This window comes from Astatotilapia calliptera, chromosome 18 (genome assembly GCF_900246225.1).
Source record: "Astatotilapia calliptera chromosome 18, fAstCal1.2, whole genome shotgun sequence".
NCBI classification, from domain to species: Eukaryota; Metazoa; Chordata; class Actinopteri; order Cichliformes; family Cichlidae; genus Astatotilapia; species Astatotilapia calliptera.
This window is the reverse complement of record NC_039319.1, coordinates 19,309,208-19,326,638: the sequence shown is the minus strand read 5'-3', so window position 1 is coordinate 19,326,638 and position 17,431 is coordinate 19,309,208. Positions and strand designations below refer to the sequence as shown.

The 17,431-nt window shown below is 42.4% G+C and overlaps 2 protein-coding genes across 4 annotated transcripts; both read left to right on the top strand.

The window, feature by feature from the left end:
- The first annotated feature begins 126 nt into the window (after positions 1 to 126).
- LOC113010006 (uncharacterized) lies at positions 127 to 9,851 on the top strand. The gene is made up of 10 exons (XM_026148761.1): positions 127 to 585; positions 1,105 to 2,351; positions 3,628 to 3,700; positions 4,679 to 4,831; positions 5,568 to 6,742; positions 7,205 to 7,352; positions 7,736 to 7,955; positions 8,349 to 8,461; positions 8,567 to 8,757; positions 8,896 to 9,851. The coding sequence occupies exons 2-10, from the start codon at positions 1,139 to 1,141 to the stop codon at positions 9,087 to 9,089; spliced, it is 3,480 nt and encodes a 1,159-aa protein (XP_026004546.1). The 5' UTR covers positions 127 to 585; positions 1,105 to 1,138; the 3' UTR covers positions 9,090 to 9,851.
- Positions 9,852 to 11,387: 1,536 nt separating this feature from the next.
- tal1 (T-cell acute lymphocytic leukemia 1) lies at positions 11,388 to 16,038 on the top strand. Of its 3 annotated transcripts, none has more exons than XM_026148767.1 (4): positions 11,388 to 11,660; positions 12,782 to 13,357; positions 13,691 to 13,809; positions 14,726 to 16,038. In XM_026148767.1, exons 2-4 carry the CDS (start codon positions 12,819 to 12,821, stop codon positions 15,253 to 15,255), a joined length of 1,188 nt encoding a protein of 395 aa, XP_026004552.1. In that variant the 5' UTR covers positions 11,388 to 11,660; positions 12,782 to 12,818; the 3' UTR covers positions 15,256 to 16,038. The 3 variants fall into 3 exon arrangements, with proteins under 3 accessions (XP_026004552.1, XP_026004553.1, XP_026004551.1); XM_026148768.1 differs by having other exon boundaries at positions 11,390 to 11,452; positions 13,691 to 13,779; XM_026148766.1 differs by having other exon boundaries at positions 11,390 to 11,452.
- Positions 16,039 to 17,431: the final 1,393 nt, after the last annotated feature.

Below are 17,431 nucleotides of genomic sequence, written 5' to 3'. Positions count from 1 at the left end.
TATCTCATTTGGGCGAGAGGTCACCAAGCCATTTTACTAGAAATGTTTTCTCTTTTTCATTGGTTTATTCTTTTTTTTTCTTTTTTCTTTTTTTTTTTTTTTTACAGCGGGGAGGGAATCGGTGTGTGTGCACTTGCGCAACACAGAGCTCTACTCGAGCTCCACTCATGAGGCAAGAGCGAAATTAAAGCAGGCATTTTTTTTATTCCATTTTTGTTTAATCCCACTGATTTCTGAGGGGATTATCAGACCAGGCACGATTGAGAGACCGCTGACGCGCCTGACACCGCTCGGAGCTACGTAGAGCGACAGAGAAAGAGGGAGAGTGAAAACATAACCTCAAAATCTGGAGAAACGTTTGGAAATCTTGTTATTATCATTGTTATTTCATCCACGGGGACGTCGCTCGTCTCGCCTGTTGGTGAAGCGAGGATGCGCGCTGCAATAACTGCACGCTTGGCGCAGCTTTTTATTATGGAGGGCAACTTTAATTTGTGCGGTTGCCCAAGAATTTATGGCAACTTTCTCGTGACCATCGACGCTGGGATTGCATGTCAAAGTACGCCGTGTTCAGCAAAAGTGCAGGTACATTAAAAAATGTTTGTTAGCCTTCTAATAGCGAAACCAGCCTGTCTCTTAATGTGATGAGAAGCTACTTTGTTAATGATAATAATGAGTTAAAATTGCTTTTATGGAGGCGGTTTACATAATTACCAACAGTAGCCTGTAGAAAACTGCTGTTGTGCGTATTTCTTATGGGTAAATAATGAATTTTAAATACTTTAGCTGATTTTTCCTCCAGTTTTTCTATTAATGAATGGCAAACAGGGAAAAACATGGTTGATTATTTCTGATATATACAACCAAACATAAACATATAATACTGCTTATTCCCTGTAGGGTCTCAGTTGCAGGCAGCAGTTGCTTATTCTGATTCCAAAGGATTATCCTGTGCCCTGCAAAGTAATCACTGGATAAGGCAACGTGACAGAGTCCACATTACATATCTCCTTACCCGGCACACAGGAAAAAAGTATCTGGTAACAGAGATGTAGAATACCCTGAATAGGAAAGGTTTTTATCTTTCTTGTTCTTTATTTTCAGAATCTCTTTGGAATTTCTTGTACATGACTAGCCAATGGAGGAAGAGAAAGCTGCTGATAATATCCAATCAAAATCCGGTTCCCCTTTGCCCACTGGGCTTCCCATAAACTGGGGACTCATTACAGGTCCTGTTCCTGAGCCTGTTTTCCCAGCACCCACCACCACTTTGAATGCTTCTCTTCCTCCCCCTGCTCAAAGTTCAGCTGTCCACGCCCTGCAGACCAAGGTGAAGTCGATCACGCAGAGAAGAACAAGGGGAAGAGACAGGGAGAAAGACAGAGGAAGATTTGACACGGAGGTGTTGGTGAGCAACCCAGCGGGGCACATTTCATCTGAAGTCCTCCTTAGACAGAGACCCAAAGTGAAAGGCCAGCTGTTTCTGCCTGCTCCCTCCTGGCGATCAGGTGGTGCAAAGGACTTAAGCAGCAGTGATGAAGAGGAGGAGGTAGAGGTACAAGTCAGGCTGGAGATCCACAGTCCTCCCGCTGAAGCACAAATTGTACAGCAGGGGGAGGAAGTGGAAGAGGAGCAGTCAGAAAAGAATGATGGACAGGTCAGTCATCCAACGGGTCAGCCTTGTGGGCTTGGAGAGGGCACCAGTCTGGAGAGTCTTCCGTCTGACAACCCAAGCACTAGCAAGGATGGCCCATCCGCTTCCCCTCCTCCTCTTCCACCACCACCTGTGCTCTCCTCCAACATCTCTGCTTCTACAGCATCGTCCTTTACTTCCTCCACTTCTTCTCCTTCAGCAAGACACTGGGCCCCTCCAAAGGGCTTCTGGAGAGTAGCACGCCCAGAAACGTTGCTTCTCAATGGGGTTGACCCTCACAATACACCCCCCACATTACCACTAAAGGACTACACTCGGACAGAGGCAGTAGCAGAGCCTCAGAGAAAGCCTAAACTGGCTGAAGCAGGCAACAAGAATGATGTGGGAGGTCTGGAGAATGACTATGATGTGTCTTCTGAAATCCAAAACTCTGGTAGTGTGGAGTGGTACCTGGACAAGTATGAGCAGAGGGAGACAGATGTGACTGATCCCAATAAAGGACTGTGCAGTTCAGACAGCTCGGAGAGCATGTCTTCACAAAGTGGAATCCTTTGCGCTGATGATAAACTGAGGGTGAAGGAGAGGGCCTATGCAAAGTTAAGGGAAAGACAACAACACTACAGGGAAGTGAGAGAACTGCAAGAAGGAGAAATCACTGGCTATTATGAAGAAACGACGTACAGAGTGGATTATAACGGTAGGTCTATTAAGGAAAATAATAGAGAAAGCGAAAAAGTAATGCATGGAGCCATCTGAGAAGGGGTTTAGTAATGCTTTACTGATAAATAAGCTGTAGAGTGTTTTGAAACTCCTGGCCATGGCATGAAATACATAACTTTACTTTTGCAGTATTATTATGCTATACAATAATAGCATTTTTAGTAGCGTGCCTTTATTTAAAAAAAGACAACAAAACACATGCTGCTATATTTATGACAACAATACTTGATATAGTTTCAATAAAAGGCTGTGACTTAGTCATATTTTTTTCTCTATTACTTTAGCTTCCTCATGAAGTGTAGTCAAATGTTATGAGCTGGATCAGCTCCTGTGGCGTGTTAGCATTTTGGATGAGGACAGAAAAGGTTAAATTTTGCATTTGATTTTTTCCCCCTAACAACCTTCTAAAGCTGGAAAATTGTCAATAATTTATGCACATTGTCTGCTTAGAATGATTTCCATCTGTTGCAGCCATTTAAAGTGCCCCATTCAGCTGTAGTCTGCCTACCTACAATGTTGTATTGAAACGCAGAATGTAACCTGGCTGGTTCCCAGTGCTGAACAGATGTCAGATGTGCAGATGTGCATACGGGTGTTACTATTAATAGAGCAGTGGGGGAAGTGTCCCTGTCTTTTTTATCTCTGCCGGCGCGCTAATGGATGTCTTTGTATGTCTGTAGGATGACAGATGATATTTTTTCCCATGCAATGATCATGTGGTATTGCACAGATCTCAGTTTCAATGCCCAGTACGGGAGATGCAGGTGCAAGTTCGTGATGATGAGATGATTTTGCCCTCTTGTCTCTGGGAAATCTGCTTTTATCCTTCAGCAGTTACATAATCTGTGTATGTGTGTGTGTGTATGTGTGCGTGTGTGTGTTTTGTTTTGTTTTGGGGGGTTTTTTGTCCGAGATTAAAGATGAGTTAGGGATGACCTCCGAGACTGCCACTGAGTGTAATCTGAACCTAATGTTATAAGGTTTATGAAAATCCTTTTGATCATAGCAAGTCCCAATTTCTTTGATACCCAAATGTCCTTGTTGGTCACGTCATGGCTGACTGCTCTCTCTGCAGTTGTGTTTGCCGCAAGGCAAGTCCTAAAAAAATGGAACATTAAACAATAATTTAATGCGCTGTAGCACATTATGTCTGGGTGAAGGAAGAGACAAAGACAAGAAATCCTTCTTTCATCTGGAAGAAATTTTGACTGCACTTTTATATATGCTCATATCTTTTTCCTTTTTTATACCAGTTGCAGGTGCCCATCCTGTTTTGGACGCCTCAGACTCAGCCATTCTGGCCCAGGAACTTGAACCCTATTTAAGGTGAGCAATGTAGTTCCTGGCAAGGGTAGTGACAGATAATCTCTTTGGACTATTTATATCCTCTCCTCATAAATTTCACTTTTACAGCTGCACTTGAGAAAATCTACCCAATGAGGCAACTATGCGTGGTGCACAATCCAAACAAACACTTTGATAATCAGGTTTAATCACAGGGAAGAGATGATGTCGAGTATTGTCAAAAGCAGTGCACTGGCGATACTGAGCGAGTATCAAATATGTGTAATGTTTGATACTCGCTCGACACTTGTCGACCTGGCACACTGTTATCTTTTTTCACCAGTTGCACAATTTTGGAAGCCATCCTTTTAGTAAAGGTTGTTATTTTGAACATGGTTATAAACTGTAGAATAAAGAGTTACATATGATATTTAAAGACAGGATCCAACTTTGTTGATTTCTTTTTTCTGGTGTTTGAATACTGTGGTGACACAACAAACTGTAATCTGGTGAAAGACAATATGTTCTCATCTTGTCACACAGGAGAGAATGAATCACACTTACAAAGATTACAAAGATAATCCACGTGGCTGGTGTATCATGCTATCTTTATCACTGGGCCAGGGGATAAAGAGAAGTACAGACGATGAAGCACAATGCAGAGCAGCTTAGCTGCTGGGCATAAAGATGGATGGATGAATGGATAAATGGATGGATGACATTCCCCTTTGCTGCTGACCACTAGAGCCACGCCCCAGTCTTTTTATCTGATATTACATAAGACAGCTTAGGAAGACGCAGCTTGCTGGGCTCCATGTTAAGTCAATCTTTGGGGAAATATGATGTCTCTGGATATGTGTCAGCACAGAATAAGCTTTGAAAATTTGAACACTTTATCAAAAATCCAGCATTCTCAGACAGATGCTGGCAGATTGTCTCATTAGCGAGTTAAACTCTATCCATTTCCCTGCTGTTCGGTACTAATTTCCACTCTCTGTCTCTCTTCCCATTGCTCCTCAGGTCACTTCTTGTAATCAGCGATGAACTACCTCTAAGCCCAAGACACGAGCAGGCCAAGCTTCTTCTGGAGCGAGCAAGACTCAAGGCTCGCTCCAATCACATCAAAGCCGATCGCCCCAGCAGACGCTCCCATTCTGATCAAAGATCCACCGTGTAAGTTAACTTAAAAGGCCTGTGTGAGCTTGTGGGATTGAGGTTAGAGACTGTGAAAGTCCCACTTTGAGCGTGTCTGCTTCTTCTTTTTTCCCTGTTTATGCACTTCTTATGTTTGTTTATCACTTTGCTCCCATCCTTACGTCTCCCTCCCAACACTTCTTCTGTGCTTTGTCTATCCTTCTTTTGCACTTGCCCCTTTCCTGCAAAGCTAATGTTGCATAACCGAAAACAAGTTAAAGCTTTAGAACTTGACTTTTGCTTTGTAATTACATAAGCAAAGCTGACAATGTTTTGAAAATGTTTGCTTTTATTCTTTTTATGTAATAGTGTGTACTTTGTGTAGTTTTGTTTCAGAAATCCCTTTAAATCAGCAGGAAGTTTTCACTTAAATTAGGATTAGGAGAATTTGCAATATACCCTACATTCCTGACTGCTTCACTAACCTGGTCATTGGTGCCTGAGACAGACAAAGTTGTAACACATACAGTATGTCTTATTACAGTTTATGTAAATGTCATTTTAGCACCTTATATTTTGATATTATGTGCCCAGTGGTGCACATGTTATTGAGTCGTATGTTTGCTACCATCTGATACCGAGATGATGGATTCAGCTTTCCTACATTTTTCACATTTGACTTTGATAAACTAATAACATAAAAATGGAGAAGTCGACAAAGTATCTGGAGCTTTAAACTTGTCTCCAATACCCACACCTCTGTCATTTTTTACAGGAGGAAACAGCAAGTTGAATCTCCCAGTCCAACAACAGCACAAAAAGCTGTTCAAACCAAAGAAGAGCTCCCAGCTCAAGTCTCATCTGGTCCCCTCCTTGTCCCCAGTCAGAGAGACACTTCACCCAGCGACCAAGTAGGTCGAAGCAGAAGGTACGGTTGCTCACCCACCCGTGTACGCTTTGAGGATGAATCAGAAAAAGAAGCAGAGTCTCGCTACTTGGACAGAGTGAGACAGCGTGGCAGGCCCGGGACACCCAGGTTCAAGAGTAAAGACAGCAATATAGATTCCAGCAGCAGCGGTTCAGAGAGGAACAGAAACCACAGAAGTGTTTCTATGCCTCCTACACAGAAGCAAGAGGATGAGCCTGCTGTTGGTGAAACTACAACAGTGGTTAAAGAGATAATAGTGCTGGTGAAGAAATGTGAATCATGTGGTTCTGTGGTGAGAGAACCTCAGCCAGTTTCATCGCCACCAGATCCAAAGCACGCTGAGCCTCAGCAGCCTGGTAACCCTGAGGACCCAAGAGGAAAAGTGGCTCCTCGCTGGGTGTCACCAAACAAAGCGGAGGCAAGCACTCGTCCTAAAGCTCCTCTTACTGTCACCTTCGCCGGCGCTTATGTTTTGGGCGAAAATAGAGAAATTAGTACAGGATGGAAGTCATCAGGGTTTGGGAAACTTAGGAGAAGGAGCAGGAAAGGAGAAAGTCGGTTAGAGTCTGGTCATGGCCCTTATGGCCCGTCGTGGGCTCAGCGGCGTAACTCAAATCCACGTAACAGAGTCAACCTGAGCAGAGCTGTTTCATTTGCACCTGATAGCCCCATTTCTCTGGAGCCACCTTTGCTTGAAGCATCTGGTGGACTAAGGGAGTCACCAACCCCTGCATTGCCTATCAAGTCAGCTCTCAAGTCAAGCTCAAGAAATCGCTCTGCTGCTGGTCAGTCCACGGTTCAGTTCCAGATGACCTCAAATCAGGGAGGAGAGGGTGGAGCTCAATCTCTGCTGGATTCTCCAGACACAAGGAGGGAGTCTCCAGCATCTTTAACCCCAGGGGTGCCTGCTAGTAGCAGCCCAGTGTCCTGCATCAGACCCTCTACTCTGAGGTACTCCCCAGCCAGACTAGCCACAGACCTGCCAGCCTCTGAACTCTGGGATGCCACTCCAGATGGTGCAGGTGAGTGGCAACAGTAATGTACATAAAGCAGCATTATACGATTACACATACTATTCGTTTATCATTAATGTTTTAAATGTAGTCATGGTCCTATGTTGCAACTAAGCAAGAAACTAACTCTGAGTAATTTCTATTCTTAGGGATATTTAACTTTATAATGAAGCCTTAATAAAGTAATGAGAAGGAAATGAAAAAGGCATGAGCTACAAAGTAAATGTTACTCTGACTACCTAATAAATGTTGATGAAAAAGTACAATATGTCTGTCTGAACTGCAGACAAGTGGAAGTATAAAGAAGCCTTTTTGGTTGTGTTTCTGAAGTGAACTGTAGCTACCTATAAACTTTACTTGTGTGCACTAATAGATAAATGTTGTAGTGTGGAAAAGAGCAGTTAGAAGTTTACTTTCAGCAAAGATCAGGATAATACTGACATTTAATTATGTACTCTTTTCCTTTTGTAGGCTTAAGTGGGGATTCTGGTTCTGGTTCAGAGTGCCGTGCAATACGTGGCCTGGGTATGTCTCGGGCTGAGGACCTCAGAGCAGAGCTATTGAGGGCTGAACATCTGAAAGCTGAGGCCCTGTGGGAGGAAAACTGTGATGGGTCTAGGTAAGCCAAGATAACAATGTTCTTGCCATAGCTTAGACAATAAATCCCTTGCCCCCACCAACACTGTTGTGCAGCAGTTAGTAGATTAAAACCCTATTCAGCAGACAGGCTGTTGTTCTTGTTGTTAGAAAGCTTCTTTCAATACCAGAGCAATCCTGCCCTCTTTTGGTAATACAGTATATAGCTGTAGTCATTACGATCCTTTACAGAAGGAAGACACTTATAAAATTGTTTTCACAGCTCTTAAAAATAATCTCAGTCCATAATAACAATTCTCAGTGTGTGTGTAGTTCACACTGTGATGCAACAGTGTCTAGATCAATATATTTAAAGTCTGTGCTAAGGTCTAATTTAAAAGAAAAATCACAATTTTCTTTTTACAGAAAGCTGGATGGGCGTCCAAAGCTCTTCCTACGTCGCTTCTTTTCCTCCATTGGCCTGAACAGTGTCGGTAGGCTTGTGAAAGGAGGTCGCTCCAGTAGTATGGAACAGCTCAGTATACCCACTGCCCCCCGGGCGAGCTCAGCATCACCAAGCCCAACACGGAGACCGCAGCCCACTATCCGCATACAGAGGACACCCTCCCTGCAGACGCTGAATACGGTGAGCAAGAGGTCTAAATGTTTTGTTGTGTTGTTGACTGCTGCGCTCCTATATCTCATGTTTTTAACATCATGATTGGCCACAATAAATGTATACAAATTTAACCTCATACAGGCAGAAGGTAAAAAGTAATGTCATTTTCCTCACATACCTGTACAAAGTTCATTTCAACAGTGGACCAGCCAAAGTTTCTACTTTGTACAGGTCTGCTGCCTTCTCTGCAGTTTCAGGAATACACTAGTGGAATTAATCCTTTTTTTGTATGTGTGTGTGTGCTGCCAAGCAGACCATATTTTTATAGGTGTAATAAAGGCAAAATATTATGGTTCTGGAAGCTGGTTTGGTGAAAAGAAATAAAATCAGTTTATTACAGTGCCATTCATTTGCCACTAGGTGCTGCCACTGGCCCAGCTGCGTAAAGCCTCCTCTGTGCAGAGTTTAGAGAGAAGAACAGAGCGTTCAACCATACTTGGGGAGGTGCAAATACCATACGGCCTGGCACTCAGGTAGGTGACTGTGGCAAACAAAACCAAGCAGAAGAACTGAGTGATGAAGATGACTTATATAAATTCTCACACTCTTATTGAAATAATGAATTTCTGCTTCCTCAGCCCTGACAGCCCTCAGCTTGAGCTTCACAGGGCCTTGAGCGTTGAAGATGTACTTCCCTCTAGAATCGCACGTCCGGTGGGCCGGGCCACTCAGGCTTTCCCTGATGGGAGTATCCTCCTGGAGCTCATCAAACCCCCAAACGGTCCTTATGGTTTTGTTATTTCAAGGGGCAAAGGTCGACCAGACACAGGTATGTTTTTACATTTTCAATTTCATTTTTTGTAATAATAAAAAGAGTAGAAATTCTATGAACCCAAAGACACATTTACTTCTAACTCATTTCTTTCTATTCATCTTTCTTCTCTTCTCTTTTTTCTCCTTTGTGCAGGTGTATATGTTGAAAAAGTGGGTGATGGCAGCGGAGAAGGCCCGTACGTAGGCCTCCTTGGCATCGGTGACGAAATTCTGCAGGTGAATGGAGAAGCAGTGGCCGGACTCACTTTAGACCAGGTGACGCGCCTCATGACCAGGGAAAGCACTGCTTCCCTTCGAATCATGCCCGCCCGACGCAATCAGCGCTGATTGACAGGACAGGCATGGCACACAGCCACTTCTCCTGGAGACACGCAGAGTAACTGACTGCTACAAACACTGCGGACTGACTGCAACAAATGGTAGACGTGCTGTAGTCAGTGCAGCACACTTGCAAATGCGTAGATGGAAAAACAGGGTGAGGGCTTCTTTTCTCATAGTGCAAATCAACGTTTAATTATGTGACATCACAAAGGATTGCAATAGAAACTAAAGCACATTACATACAAATCCAACCGTACACAGAGTAGGCAAGTTAGAAAAGTTTAATGTATTTGAAAGTTAAGAAAAATTCAAACCTAATGCAATTTCAATTTGTAAAATGATTTATTTTCTTCTTCTTTTTTAGTTGTCGTGAATTTTTCTTGTGATTCATTTTGCTCTTTATGTCACACAGAGCACGAGATCTCAAATGGTTAGTGATTGGATTTGTATTTTGTCACTTATTTGAAATTGTATACAGATATATATTTTTAAGTACTGTTGCTTATTTATTTATTTATTTATTTATTTATTGGTCAAATAATTGATTATCTGTAGGGGTGTGGCACATGCTTGATCAATAGACCCTTGAGCTGGTGTGTAAAGAAAGAAAAAAAAATTATCTCATTTTGGGTTTGTTTGTTTTTTTCTTCAGGGCATCATATTTCCCTGGGGCTCTGTATGGTCTCTTCATTTTGCTTGTGTTGTATCAAGTACTCTTTTATGAACCGGGTGCCGTTTTGCTTCTAAATAAAATAATATAGAGATTTATTTTGTCGAAATGTTTATCCTTTAATTTAACAAATTAATTAATCATTCACATTCATTCCACAACTAAATCGCACACTTAGAAATGCTTACTCTGTTATGGCGTATTATATGTTTTATTTAAAGTTTCCAGTCACGTGCATTAATTAAGTTTCTCGATTAATGACTGTTTGTCGCATTTTTACGCAGAAGAGTGACGTTTCAGCGGAAGATTATGAAAATAAGCACATGAAAGGGAATTGTTTCAGGCACAGAACAGGATGTAGGATCACGGTCGTGACTTCTGCTTCAACAGACCTGCTATAGGGTCGTGACTCAGTGTGGAGTTCGATCTTTAAATCATTAATTCACCATGGAAACGCTATCTATCTATCTATCTATCTATCTATCTATCTATCTATCTATCTATCTATCTATCTATCTATCTATCTATCTATCTATCTATCTATCTATCTATCTATCTATCTATCTATCTATCTATAGCTTCAATCATCCTGCTCATTTGGTTAAATGCGCTTATTTTCTACTTTCGCAAAGTGTTTTGAAATGTGTTAAAAATCCGTTATTAGGATGTACCTGCCACCATTTATGCTCTACTGAATGTACTCTGATAGCATGTCACCGTTGATGCTCTGCTCGTTTATCTGATGTGACCAGAAGCCGATCCGCTTTTATCTCCCCGAGCCACGACTCCCCACGGACCCGGGGGAACCGCCGGCCCCATCCCCAACATTTCCAATGACACACACACACACACACACACACACACACACACACACACACACACACACACACACACACACACACACACAAAGCACATTTTATTATGAACGTGTTTATCGATAAAGAAATATCAATTAATAGTGTCAAAATGATTAGACCACCTCATTTTTACCAGCCCATTGTATCAGTGGCGCATTCATCCTCGGGGCGCAGAAATGGATATGGATTAATGGGCAGAATAAACTGAACAAAAAAATAAAATAATATAAATAATACAAAAAGAAAAAAGGTAGAGGGCCCTCTGTTATTATCAGTTATCTTATTGCAGGATAAATGAGCTTAGCGGGAAAAAAAAACCTTTGTTGAAAATATAAATAGGTCAAAAGCTTAACCTGAGCTTTTGTTTATTGCGTAAAAAATTAAAAAATTAAAATTAAAACACCTCAACTGTAGCTCAGGCTACACTACACCACCTCACGTTGATACAGGCCGTTGCGATGTGCCTGTTTGCTTTTTTTTTTTTTAAATGCTTTGCCCTCCACAAGACTATATAGCCCACGACAGCCAAATAATAATGAATCATTTCATAAATAATGGGTTTAGGGGCTTATCGGGAATGAAGAGGCCGCTGCCGTGCGCTTATCTCACTCGGCCACATTGCGGCCTGTGTTCCGCTCCCCATACTGAGGGAGCGCACTGGATGCGGCGAGGAATAACTCAGCTACACACATACGCATACACACATATGCACACGCACACACATACACACACTACTCCACAACTGGTAGAGAGAGAAAAAAAAAAGAAAAACCTCAGACATGGATGACCCACTCACAAAATGGCTCCACTTACACAGTAACATCAACAACACGGCTGGAACGGTAAGTCCCCCCCAAAACACATCTCTTCATTTAAACCAGCGCATTTTTCGCTCTGTACGCGGTAATTTGAGCGCGTTCGTCTTGGTTTTATTGCTGTAATGAGCGACATTTTTAGCCTATATTTTCTGCTATTGTCCGATCGGATGGTTGGAGTCTACGGCATGAAATAACGGATGCGAGGCCTGCTGGAGAATTCCCAGAAATTATGGTGCGTTTTCTTTTTTAATTCTCCGTCTGCCGTTCGTTTAAAAGGAAAAACATTTCCAGGAAATTTATCAAATGAGTTACGTCTGAAACACCTGAAACTGGTCATTGTGGGAAACTCCTGATTTTCGGTGTTAACACCAGCACTAATATGGCCTTACCCTCGATAAAGCAAAAAAAAAAAAATTAGACAACCTGCTATTAATTCTTTGCGCGTGAAAACGATCACGTTCGAGCATTTTTTGGACTATTATTTTTCATTTGCAAGGGGAGGAAGGAAAAGCAGAAAGGTGGATTTTTATTTTTCTTATTTTTTTAACTTCGACGAATAGTGGTCATTATCAACCTTCCTTTTAGTCCTCGCATCCACAGCTTTCCTCCACGATAGTTTTACATTTAACAGTAGCGAAAATGATGCTTCTAATTTCCGATCTTATAATTAACGCGGACATCTAACGTCCCTGTAAGATATAGGCGTAACGCCTTAACTGTAGCAGTGAAGGCCATGCAAGCGTTTGATAAGAGCTTCATAATAGCAATAAAACAAACAGGAGCAGACAAGACTCCTAATAAAATAAATACAATAACGGGTTACACCTGCAGCTGTAAATTAAATGGTGACAAAATAATCAACCGTGGAAATTTCAAACAAAATAAAATCCAGTGAGCCCTGAAAAGAATTCATCGTGTTTCTATTTAGCTTGAAAACACTCTCACCTTGGATAGTTTGAGAAATAATGGTTTGATCCTGGAAAACTGCGAGATGTTTGAATGTGATGGTCATAGAGTGCCGAGTTATTTCTTTGTCATGGAACAATATCGCAGGAAAATCTTTGGCCTTTTCTTATTCAGTTTGAAAAATGTCGAATAAAATGTGTCACCTGAGGGGGGGGGTCATCTAATTGCTCATTCAATTTGCTAATTTAAGCTTTACAGTATTCATATCATTTACAGTTTAAGAACAGTACTTTGAATAAGGATACGAGCCAGGATAATAGCTCGGTGATGATGTTTTATTGTTAATTTTCTTTAGGCTTGCGTGGACAGCAAATGCGTGGTTATATCTGACATTTTGCCACAAACGATGCACTGAACTATGGATTAATCGAGGGAAATCTCATTTAGGACGTAGTGGACTCTAGCGAGTGGTGACGGCATAAAAATGATGGAAAAGCGGCAACAGGAGCTTTGTCCCGAAAGTCCCGATGCAGGGTCCGGTCCTAATAAACAGGAGGACTCCGCCATCATCTCCAGACAGAACGGATGCAAGGAGGACGGGGAGCCGAGGAGAGAGGAGGGGGAGGAGGAAGAAGAGGAGGATGAGGAGGAGGAGGAGAGGGGAGGGAGCTTCAAGGGGGTTGAGGAGACGGATGACGTTCCTCTGCAGAACTCGAACAACGGGACCAGCATCAGCATCATCATCAACGGCGTTGCCAAGGAAACTGCCTCTCACAACGCCCTTGACCTGAAAAGGGAAGTGCCGGTGATCGAGCTCTCCAGGAGGGACGCTATAAAAGCGGTGCAACAGAGGACTGAGAGCCATTTGGTGCCGATCACGGAACTTCGCAGACCTCCACCGCTGCCGCTGCCGCCGCCGCAACGAGACGACGCTCGAATGGTCCAACTGAGCCCAAACGCGTTCCCTGTCCCAGCGCGGGCGATGCTCTACAACCTGGCACAGCCTCTCGCCGCCATCAACAGGTAAAGGCTGAAGGAAGGGGGGGGGAATCAAAACAAAAAACATACAGTTTCATGAATGCACATAGAAAGTTTGATGGTTATTAGACACAATTATGCCTTTCTGTAAAAGGATAGGGGACAAGATGCTTTTTGTATTACTGAGGTTACGTTATGTTTACATTATTGAGCATGTGCATATGTGACAGATGTGTGTGTGTTTGTGTGTGTGTGTGTCCTGCTGCAATGAGTGGAGAGCATTAAGATCTTTTAGAAGCAATGAAGGAAACTGTGTACAGTGGAATTCATGTGACCTAATGTACCTGTGCACCTTTTGTCTCCTTTCTGTTGACATAGTCTCGGAGGAGAGTCGGAGCAGTACAGCATGTACCCCAGCAACAGGGTAAAGCGCCGCCCGGCGCCTTATGAGGTTGAACTCGACGAGGGTAGGCGCATTTTAGATCTTTATAAGTATGGTAAGATGCACTTCTGCCGTGTCCTCCTTCTGCCAGTTTAGTCCCCCCCCCAAACGTCCCTTCTCCATCACCATTGTCATTCATTCACTGACATGGAGCTATACCGTCCCTAATCTGAGTCTCGCAGAAGATGCCTTGCCAAAGGAAAATTCAGAAAGGGCTTCACCCATGAAGAATAAATGCATCATAATTCACGGGGCTAAATAAATGCTAATCTGAATGTCAAATACATGTACCTGCATGCCATTAAAGTAAACCCTTTTCAGGCGGATTTGGGGTTTATTTCATTTGAAACATCCTTTCCACTGCTGCCCACTCACTGCCATGTACAGGGGTGGAGGATGGGGGTGCTCCTGCCTCCATGCCAAGGTTTTACTGCAGAGTGGGCTGAAGGATTAAGATAGACTGGGTGTGTTCCAAGGGCAACAATAGCTTAGAAGACACCATTGTTGAAGGGTGAGAGGATGTGACTACCTGCAGTGAAGCATTTTACTATGACTAACTAAATAAAAAATATTTAGAATGTCAAATAGGGAGCACACATGCTCCCTGACAACCTTTAAGGAGATTGGCATGCCACACCAACCATTTCACTTGTATCACATATGGCACACATCTGATCCATCAGCTAAAAAAAATCTGTGGCCATATACGGAGGACAATTTTAAAAGTTACTGCTTTAGAATTTGTTGAAGTTTGTTATTTTCATCCTGTACTTTCTTGCAAATAAATGTTGTGCATCTCCTGCTGCTTCTTCTCCCACTCTTACTTTTGCGCTTCTGTTGATTTATTGTTTTACAAACCATATTTTCTGCTTCAGCTCTGCATTTCATTGGTTTTTTTGCAAATGTGTTGGTGCCTTGTCTCATTACTCTCCCCTTTTCTTGTCTTTTTCTCCTTCTTTCCATTCTGCTAGCTGGCCAGCCAAAGATTGTACGTCGCATCTTCACAAACAGTCGTGAACGTTGGCGGCAGCAGAATGTAAATGGGGCATTTGCAGAGCTTCGTAAACTCATTCCCACCCACCCTCCCGACAAGAAGCTGAGTAAAAACGAGATACTGCGGCTCGCTATGAAGTACATCAGTTTCCTCTCCAACCTCCTCGAGGATCAGGATGGTGGGAGGAATGTTGGCAGCACAACTGATGGGGACACAGGGCTGTTGGTTGGGGTTGCCGCCCACGAGGGGGGCCCTCAGGGTGAACCGCACCAGGACACAGTAGTGGGCTTAGCCAGGGATGATCTTTTGGAGACAATGTCGCCAGGCTCCAGCTGCGGAAGCCTACCTGATGGCGATGCTGAAGGCAGTCCTGAAAGCTTCATGGAGGACCAGGACTCGCCTCCAGCTCCAAGGACTCTAGCAACATCTCGCGGACCCCCACTTCATCTAGCTACTAGGGATCTGAGGCGCAATGGACGCCCGTTAGATAACTCCAGTCGCCGATGATGCTGACGCCAACAAACAACAACACAGCACCTGAGAGTGAAATGGAGGAACTAAAAAAAGAAAAACGAGGCGGACACACTCAGACCCTGTAATTTTTGAGTCATCAGTGTAGAAAGGAGAATTAAGCTCCGCATATTGAGATAGTGCTGTCCAAAATGGACGACGAGCGTGTTCTCGTCTCCACGCTGAACAGTTTGATGAATTTAAGACTTGTAAATTCTGCATGTCTCATGTCTTTGATAGACCTGCGGATTTCAGTGCTTTGAAAGCGCCAAAGACTGGACATCCTTACACAATAGAAAACACCCCAATATATGAAAGAAAGAGCAAAGAAACAAAAACTAATAATAATCAGGCAATCGTCACTCAAACGACAAGCGTTTTATTCAGAGGATCAATGTTTCACTGATGACACTATTAATTACAATATGATGCCACTGGAATTGATCCACCTTGCTTGCACGGCGCCGAAAGTAACAAGCACACCAGGAGATTTATCCTCGACAAGTTCGGTGTTTTAATTTAAAGACACAAAGGAAAATTTGCCTCACTCTGAGGCCATAAAAACACTGAGTGGACCCTAATTGTACCCATGCGATTCGTATGCATTGTAAATAGCATATATATTTCCACTGCACAATGTAATAATAGTGACTCAAATTCAAGTCATGTGGATTAAGATGTACCATAGTGTGTTTGTCAGTGGGTTTACTAGCAAAATTGTCTTTTAGGAGACAGGATGACAAGAAGGAGGAGAAATTAGATGAACTAAAAAAAAAAAAGGAAAGAAAAAAGAAGTAAAGCAAGCGACTGAACATATAAGTACATCAATTGTGGTACAATTGACTTCTGTTACACTTTGGTGATGAGAAAATGTCACCAAATGTGTCAGCAGACAGCAGAAAACAATCACACTGCCTGGAATGAATATATCTATTTGAAATTGCTGTGGAGGTACAAGACATGCAGTGTACAAAGTGTGGGTCAAATGAAATCACGACATGACTCATGCAGTCCTTTTTTATATGAATGTTGCAGTGTTTTGTTTTGTTTGTTTGGGGTTTTTTTTTTTAACTGTAAATCAGTTGTAGTTTAGTAAGGTACACAAATAAATCCCTTCATTGCCATATTCTACACTTACATGTACAGACGACACATTAAAACACACGCGCACACACACACACGCACAAAGTTGCACATCCATGACTTAAGAGTATATGAAAATGACTTACACTGATTTCCCGGAGACGGGCTGTGTCACCACATCTTGGTGTTGACCACTGATAGCTTACTGTTGATACGCATACGATACTGCTTTATGTAATTGTTCTTATTTTGTACACTTTTGTACAGATGTGGTTTCAGATTCTCTCCGCTAGTATTTTGAGTGCAATTCATTGAAGAAAAAGGAAACAAAAACACAATAATCAGAATTAAAGATGAATTAATATGACATTACTATTATTGTCATGTCAAATTTAAACATCTTGCAAAACTAATGATATTGCAAATTCTTCTAAGCACAGCAGTCGTATACTGAAGCGGTCTCAGATCGTGACAGCCATCCGGGAAGCCGATTCTAACCTTAACAGCAGTTCCAGCTTCTCCAACCTTAACCCTGACTCTCCTTTGAAACTTGTCTTCATTTTAGAAGTTAATGATGCACTTAATGGAGATGTGCCTTTTGTTCTCTTAAGGAAAGGAAATGCCAATAATCTGAGTGTATAAACAGATTTAGGGCCCCGCAACGTGACTAATATCTGGATCGCACACACGTGCAAACAGACACATGCACACCATCACCACACAGTGTTAATATCATAAGAACACCAGCAGTTTTCTGACAAAGACACTTATGTATTGCTCACTGTTGTTGCTTTTTCAGCAGGACCTAGTAGCCTATATTGGTACCTTTGGTAACTATGGTATTTTATGAATTGCAGTAAAGGGACATTGTACGTTTGGTAATGACATATTTGTTGTATTATAGCTGTATCTATAAATATATCCAATGTTAAATTGATGAATTTTATATTAAAAAAATGAATAAAACAAACAGAGGGAAAGTCTTGTATATTTGATCTCACTCAAACACGCTGTGGGTCGACTGCAGTGCATTTCAAGTCAGCTGAGTTCATACGGTAGTCTTGTGGCCCTTCTCATACTATGTGAAATA

What these genes read in the sequence shown, in the direction of transcription:
- tal1 (XM_026148767.1), top strand. Translation starts at nt 12,819, where the DNA reads ATGATGGAAAAGCGGCAACAGGAGCTTTGTCCCGAAAGTCCCGATGCA. An exon ending in CCTCTCGCCGCCATCAACAG is followed by an intron (nt 13,358 to 13,690) that starts GTAAAGGCTGAA and finishes CTGTTGACATAG; the next exon opens with TCTCGGAGGAGAGTCGGAGC. An exon ending in TTTAGATCTTTATAAGTATG is followed by an intron (nt 13,810 to 14,725) that starts GTAAGATGCACT and finishes CCATTCTGCTAG; the next exon opens with CTGGCCAGCCAAAGATTGTA.
- LOC113010006 (XM_026148761.1), top strand. Translation starts at nt 1,139, where the DNA reads ATGGAGGAAGAGAAAGCTGCTGATAATATCCAATCAAAATCCGGTTCC. An exon ending in GTACAGAGTGGATTATAACG is followed by an intron (nt 2,352 to 3,627) that starts GTAGGTCTATTA and finishes TTTTTATACCAG; the next exon opens with TTGCAGGTGCCCATCCTGTT. An exon ending in GAACTTGAACCCTATTTAAG is followed by an intron (nt 3,701 to 4,678) that starts GTGAGCAATGTA and finishes ATTGCTCCTCAG; the next exon opens with GTCACTTCTTGTAATCAGCG.